Genomic DNA, 7146 nt, shown 5'->3' on the forward strand with positions numbered 1-7146 from the left:
ACGAGTTTAAAGAGACTTATTAACATTTGGGATAATATTATATGTATTATTGTACTTGCTGGAACAACCAATGTCAATCCATTTTTTATTCATATGGGACTGTTCTCTGTCTTATTCCTCCACCCAAGGCTCTAGCTCTATCTCACGAAAGAAGAAACTGATTGGATTAGACAATGTATTCCACACTTTATTATTGTTCACATAATAATAACTAAATAATGGAGATCAACCATCTTTAATATAGATCTGTCAGAAAGTGATAGTTTAACCATTAAATGAAACACTAGTTTTCCATTATTATTAAAAATAAATTATAAGCATGGTAAAATAACATGTTTATAATTAAATTATTTAGTAAGTTAATATGGAAATATACTCTACTAATATATATCTTCATTTAAATACAAGCTTGCATTTATTTCTTGTAGTGGTCCAAATTTAGACCAGTATATTTTCTTGACAGAACAAAGATAAGGTAGTACATAAATTTTGAGAGGCTTCAAATGGCATGAAAATGTTGAAGACTAGGTTGTTTAAGATTCCATCATTTAGCGTAGGAGAATAAAGTATCTTCTTACACCAGAAGATAAATTATTTCATTCATTTAATAAAATTATGATATATGTTGTATTTTTTAAGTTTTTAGAAATATCGTTATAGAAAATGATTAAACATAATAAATGTCATAATTTTACTAGTTAGAGAAGATAAAATATCTGCACTATTAGAAGTGTATAGTGGATTCTTACATGTGCATGATGGGTTATTTATCCAAGTATTTGTATATAGAATATTAGGGTTTTCTGAGCATTCACTTTGAGACTGAGGATAAATAATTTTATGAACTTTGATAAAAAAAATCATTTTAATGACTTAATATGCAAGGAAAGAAATATATTTGGAAAATTGAGTTCAGTATTCCTCCAAGTATAAAAATACCATTTCTGATAAAAAAAATTATTTTTATATTTCTTAGACAACATTTTTTGACATTTATTTATATTCTCTTGCCTATTATATTTAATATTTTGTTTAATGTACCAATTTTCTAAACTAATTGAAAACTTATAAGATATGGTGTATAAATAACTTATTACTAAGAAGTAATCCCAACTTAGGCAAATATTTCATTCCAAGTTAATGTTTGGGTATGTGTGGAATATGACATAATTAATTAATAAGATATGAGTATAAAAAGCTTTTATGTAGAGTGATATTTGTTACCTATCAAATAATGATAATATTGAATGTAGTAGCCACATCAATGATAATAGTGATGTTCAGCTGTGTGAATAAGAGAGAAAATATCACATTATTATATTTTGCTTATTTCTAATAGTGTGTTCCTATGAGATAAAAATACATTAGATAAACATAATAAGATATACACATATCATAACTCTGATCTAATACTTGTAAGAGGTACATATAATAATAATTCATAGGTGAGAATGCGTATTATCATATATGCCACGTGGATACCTATATCAGTATATGCTTATAAATATATTTTTAACTAAATATTATATATATTTTTAATATTATAAGTTATCTATTTTATTATTATTTATAGAAAATTCTAGTGATTGAATTATAATGGTAAAACCATAAAAAATTCATATAGATATGATATTATTCATTTAATAATAATTATTTTTAAATACATTGATTATTACAAAAATATATAAATATAATTAAATTTGTTAACTTCTTCAGTTTTGTCATTACTCAGTTACTCACAAATAATGACAAGTATAGATATGGAAAACATTTTATCCAACAATAACACATATTTTATCTATAAAAATAATTATTTTATGTGCCACAACTTATAATTAATAAGAAAAAATACATAATCATAATCTTTTTACCTTAAATATATTTTTTAACCAATGTTGCCACATGAAATAATACAATTTTTGGGATAGCTGAACCCGTAAATAACATCTCTAGACCAAACTCTAGATTAAAACAATGAAGAGTAATAAATAGTATTGGTGTAGTGCATGGAAAGGAGTAACCATGCCATATTTGTCGGAGGCCGTAGCTTCATGGTAACCTCATTCACTCCTTTTCCCCACTTTCACTCTTCCCCACAACAACCCTTCCTTTCCTTGAATGAAGATATTCTCTACGACTTTTTTGTGTCACATTATATTCCAATCTAATAGAAAATTGTCATATATTTAAAAAAAATAAAAAAACATTTTGATGTTATTTCCTACAATATAATTGACTTGAAACATACATATAAATTTTGAATTTCTCTACAACACTTTACTTTTACTATTTTTCACATAGTAAAAAAATGGCAACTCATATTTACATTTCCATTATTCCATATCCATAGAAAAGAACCATCATCATATTGTTTTGTGGGACCCACACTTTTTCATCCCCTCAACAATATTTTTTGTCTTCTTCATTTACCACCACCAACGGTTGTGATTGATGGATACAGAAGAAACCATAGTGATAAGAAGTGACCCCACTAGTGTGGGACCCCTTTAAGTTAAAGGTTAGTGACCCACCAAATGGACGGTAGCAAAGGTAGGGTTGACCAAATATGGTTTCTTTCTACTGTGTCAAATCTAACACAACATGAGTTAAGGTTGTAACTTGTAAGTAACTCACATAATAATATTTCTTATATAAGCATTCACTTCACCTCCTATGTTTTCTTTCTCATCCCATCTTTTTCTTTTTCTCTCTCTCTCTCAGAAATGGAGTACTCAGATTTATAGAACATCCTTTGAGCTTTGAATCTGTAAGGGTAAGTCCTTTTTTTTATCTCTTAATCTTGTTTATGCTATGGGTTTTTATTTACTAGGTTTTGGTCAGAAAGCATGCCTCCTTTTTCTGCAGCTTCTCCTTTTATTTTCATGATTTTTCTCTTTTTGTTGTTGTTGAAAGACTCAATTTTTTTTGCTTGGTACTTTTAAGTGCTTTTTTCTCTTTCTGATTTTGCCTATTTTCTCTTTCTTTGGTCAAAATCTGAATTGGTATTTAGTTGCAGCCAATTTGGATATGTTTGAAAATGATTTGAAACAACAAGAAGTGAGATTGAATTAGTGGAGAGATCTTTCAGTTTGTAACTATTAACTGTATTAAGTTCCCCCTTTAAGAGATTTGATGATTAAATTATCTACAAATGGAGAATTGGAATATGCAGCTTTATATGGAACTGAAGGGGGTGATGAATTTATAGCTTCTGATTTTTTAATTATATGTTAGAAAGAGAAAATTTTGAACTGGGCTCCACTTGAATCTAAAGATTAACCTAAAGTGAAGAATAAATTGTTCATGAGAGTTGAGATTACTGTTCAGGTGTTGACTAAATTGAAGCCTTAGCTTTTACTTGCTAATGGGCCATATATAGCAATCAAAAGTTGATTTTTTTTTGTAGAGTCATTTTGATGTCAACAATTTGATACCATAATCATGCTTAATTACAAGTACTGTTCTGTTTTGTGATATTTCTATTTGCATGGGTAGCTGAATTGTATATTTGGTCATAAAATATTTTCTCACAGATATTCATTCAGATCCTTTTAGTTTTAGCTTCTAGTTGGATCTTTAGTTAATAATCTAATGCAATGTCGGATTTTATTTTGTTGATTGTTATAAAATATTTTATGCAAATCACATGTTCTTTACATTTCTACCTTTGATTGACAAGGATCTTGATTCCTCAGATTGAGTTTCAATTGAGGAAATGGATCCGAAAGGGAGCTTGTATGATAACAATTGGGCAAGGACCTCTTCCTTGACCTCTCCTGGGAATGGATTACCGACAAATTTGTCCTCACATCCTCCCTCTTTCTATGGTGCCAAGATTGAAGCACCTTTCAAACAATTCAATCAAATCTCTCCAACCCAAGGTTTACTTCCGGGTGAATCTAACAACGATATTAAGATCCTTGATCAAGAAAATTTTCCAATTAGTGACTCCTCACAAACCACTAAACTTCAAGATTGGGATCCTAGTGTCATGTTGAATAACCTTTCCTTCATGGAAGAAAAGATTCATCAGCTCCAGGATCTAGTGCATTTGATTGTTAATAAAAGGTGCCAACCTTTTGGACGTCCTGATGAACTTGTGACTCAGGAACAGCAACTCGTCACAGCCGATCTTACATCAATTATTGTTCAATTGATCTCTACTGCAGGTAGTCTTCTCCCTTCTGTAAGGCACACCCTTACAAACACAAGTCCATCGGTTGGACAGCTCAGCCAGCTTCGCGGAAATACTTTTCCTTTCGGGTCAGGCCCTAGTAGTGGTATTCGGCCACAAAATAATAGCGGAGATAAATTTTTTGATCAGTTCGCTCAGAATGGTGTACCTAAAAACTGTGAAGTGGAGCAAAACTGCCATATTGAAGAACATGAAACGAAAGATGAAGATGATGCGGAAGAGGGAGAAAATCTTCCACCTGGTTCCTATGAGATTCTACAATTAGAAAAGGAAGAAATCCTTGCACCTCACACACATTTCTGTACAATATGCGGGAAGGGATTCAAGAGGGACGCAAATCTCCGAATGCACATGCGAGGCCATGGTGACGAGTACAAAACTCCAGCAGCTCTTGCAAAACCACATAAAGAATCTGGTTCAGAACCAAAGCTTATCAAGAGGTATTCCTGCCCCTATGCTGGCTGCAAGCGCAACAAGGATCACAAGAAATTCCAGCCTCTGAAGACTATTTTATGTGTCAAAAATCACTACAAAAGAACACACTGTGACAAGAGTTACATTTGCAGCAGATGCAACACCAAGAGGTTTTCAGTCTTGGCTGACCTTAAAACTCATGAGAAACACTGTGGTAAGGATAAGTGGCTTTGTTCATGCGGCACAACATTTTCAAGGAAGGACAAGCTTTTTGGCCACATGGCTCTTTTCCAAGGTCACACACCAGCGATTCCTTTCGACGACACTAAAGGAGGACCGGCTGGGGCACTTGATCTCGAGATCAGAGAAAACAACAGTAAGGTGGGAAGCATGAACTTCTGTTTTGGATCAAACCCTTCAAGTGAAAATGGAGTTCAAAACATGGACGTGAAAGGTAATAATATTGACGATCCTACCAATTATTTCTCGCCAATGAACTTCGAAGGTTGTAATTTTGGCGGGTTTAATGAATTCTCTCAACCTACATTTGAAGATTCAGAAGGTTCATTCTCTTTTCTTATGTCTGGATCGTTCAATTATGCTCCGAAAATTGCAGGCGAAACAAATTCCGACAATCTGTAGTGACAGTTTGTACCGATGCTCACATGATACCTATGTTCTTTCTTTTTTTCTCTTGTGAAGGAATAAACATTTTGTTTCAGTTAAGTTGGTATAGAACATTAAATGTAGTTATTAACATTATACAATATTCACCTAAGGACTGTAGTAACAGTCTTGGGTTTGATTCTTAATATTAGTTTATCCATTTCAATACCATTGTTCTATCTCCATCAACAAGTATTGTTATTCATATAACATATATGACATAACAATCCCATTTTACCTGGCATACATTGTTACATACCATTAACTTATGGCAGGAAAAATATGGAATCAATTGCAGAATGTAAATTTGAAGTTTCCATATTTTCATAGGAAAGCACTATATTTCTCCCTCAATACTACATCGTAGAAGGGATTTCCTCGCCTTTTTGGTAAGGAACTAATCTCTTTCAAGGTTCGTGACTGATCCTTCTAACAATTGTCACTCACATGAATGAAACTCTCGACCTTGAGGATCCAGCGGGTCTTACACCACTAGATCAACGCCTTGTTTGTTAAATTATGATATGTAATCATATGAAACAGAGTTATGAAGAGTCCATTAACTTAAATGTTGCTCCAATAAGAAAGGGTTTAACATGGTTCATGATCTTACTATATCGAAATAAATATATTTACCAAATACAGTAATGTTATAAATTACCAACCAACAATGTTTTCATATCATTAAAGGGATTTAAACTCATGATCTTATAGTTTGAGTCAATTACCTAATATATGAATCAAAATAATGAGAATACATTGGAGTATGAGCACAAGTAACAATGGATATGATCATAAATGTGACAAAGGGCATAGCATAGTGAGTTAATGTAGATTTGAGGATGAGTTAATTGAAGATAGGTGTTGAGATAGAGAAGACAAAAGAAAGGAGTTATGGGACTTGTCGAGAAATATGAACAAAATAATGGTATTTTTTGGAACTTAAGAAAAGTGTTGTTTGAAGAACACATTTGGGTGAATAAACTTTTCCCTCTAAATAATAAACTTTTAACCTCAATTTAAAGTTAATTTATTAAGAACGATTTTTGTTGAGAGAAACAAGTATTTAATCCGATAAAATCCTTATCCATAATATAAAATGATACCCCTATCAAAGAAAAAGCCTGAAGCAGAATTTATAATTGATGGGTGAGGAATCAAAATGTGATCTACATGCCCTATTATGAATTGGTTCTATGCTATTAATATAAATAGGCCCAACCCGATATAGTAGACCCAAAATACAAAATGCAGCAATTTATAACAACCATGGAGTTGGGGAGAAATAGAAGTCAGATAAATATTTAATTGAAGTTATTGATCTTAAACTATGTAATAATTTCTCGACATTCCAAACATAAAAATATAATAATATAAATATAGAATGTCTAATCCTTTAACCAATATTATATACATAGTATTCCATTGGTTTTTGTTCTTTTATATTTAAGGTTATCCATATAATTTGAGAGATTATTAAATTATGTAAAAATTGATACAATTTAATTAAAATAATCTCTTAATACTCATTGGAAACTATATTAGAAGGAAATGAAAAGAGATGAGGTAAAAAAGATAAGTAATGAATAAAGGTATAACATGTAAATGTAGATTGGATTTCTAAACTATCAACAAATTTAGAACAATAAAAAAAAATAAAACCACAAAATGAGAATTTATATAAGATAGAGATAGAATAATAGACATGCTACATAGAGATAGAATAATAGGTAGCTACTACTAGCATGCATAGGATCTTCCCAAAGCCATTTCGTGTTCATTTGGGTTATGTGAGATGGTACACCACTTTCAAATGTCACTGTACAATTTTTTCTTACTTAGAAATGTCAGAATAGGCAATCATATATATA

General features: G+C 31.2%; 1 protein-coding gene across 2 annotated transcripts; it reads left to right on the forward strand.

Annotated features, from left to right (window-relative positions):
- LOC109346711 (protein SENSITIVE TO PROTON RHIZOTOXICITY 1-like) lies at window positions 2641–5418 on the forward strand. Of its 2 annotated transcripts, none has more exons than XM_019586428.1 (2): window positions 2641–2773; window positions 3696–5418. In XM_019586428.1, exon 2 carries the CDS (start codon window positions 3716–3718, stop codon window positions 5249–5251), a length of 1536 nt encoding a protein of 511 aa, XP_019441973.1. In that variant the 5' UTR covers window positions 2641–2773; window positions 3696–3715; the 3' UTR covers window positions 5252–5418. The 2 variants fall into 2 exon arrangements, with proteins under 2 accessions (XP_019441973.1, XP_019441972.1); XM_019586427.1 differs by having other exon boundaries at window positions 2642–2773; window positions 3680–5418.

Source organism: Lupinus angustifolius, chromosome LG04 (genome assembly GCF_001865875.1).
Source record: "Lupinus angustifolius cultivar Tanjil chromosome LG04, LupAngTanjil_v1.0, whole genome shotgun sequence".
In the NCBI taxonomy this organism is placed as follows: domain Eukaryota; kingdom Viridiplantae; phylum Streptophyta; class Magnoliopsida; order Fabales; family Fabaceae; genus Lupinus; species Lupinus angustifolius.

Bases quoted from the DNA above. Each gene is read 5' to 3' on its own strand.
- LOC109346711 (XM_019586428.1), top strand. From the start codon at position 3,716: ATGGATCCGAAAGGGAGCTTGTATGATAACAATTGGGCAAGGACCTCT.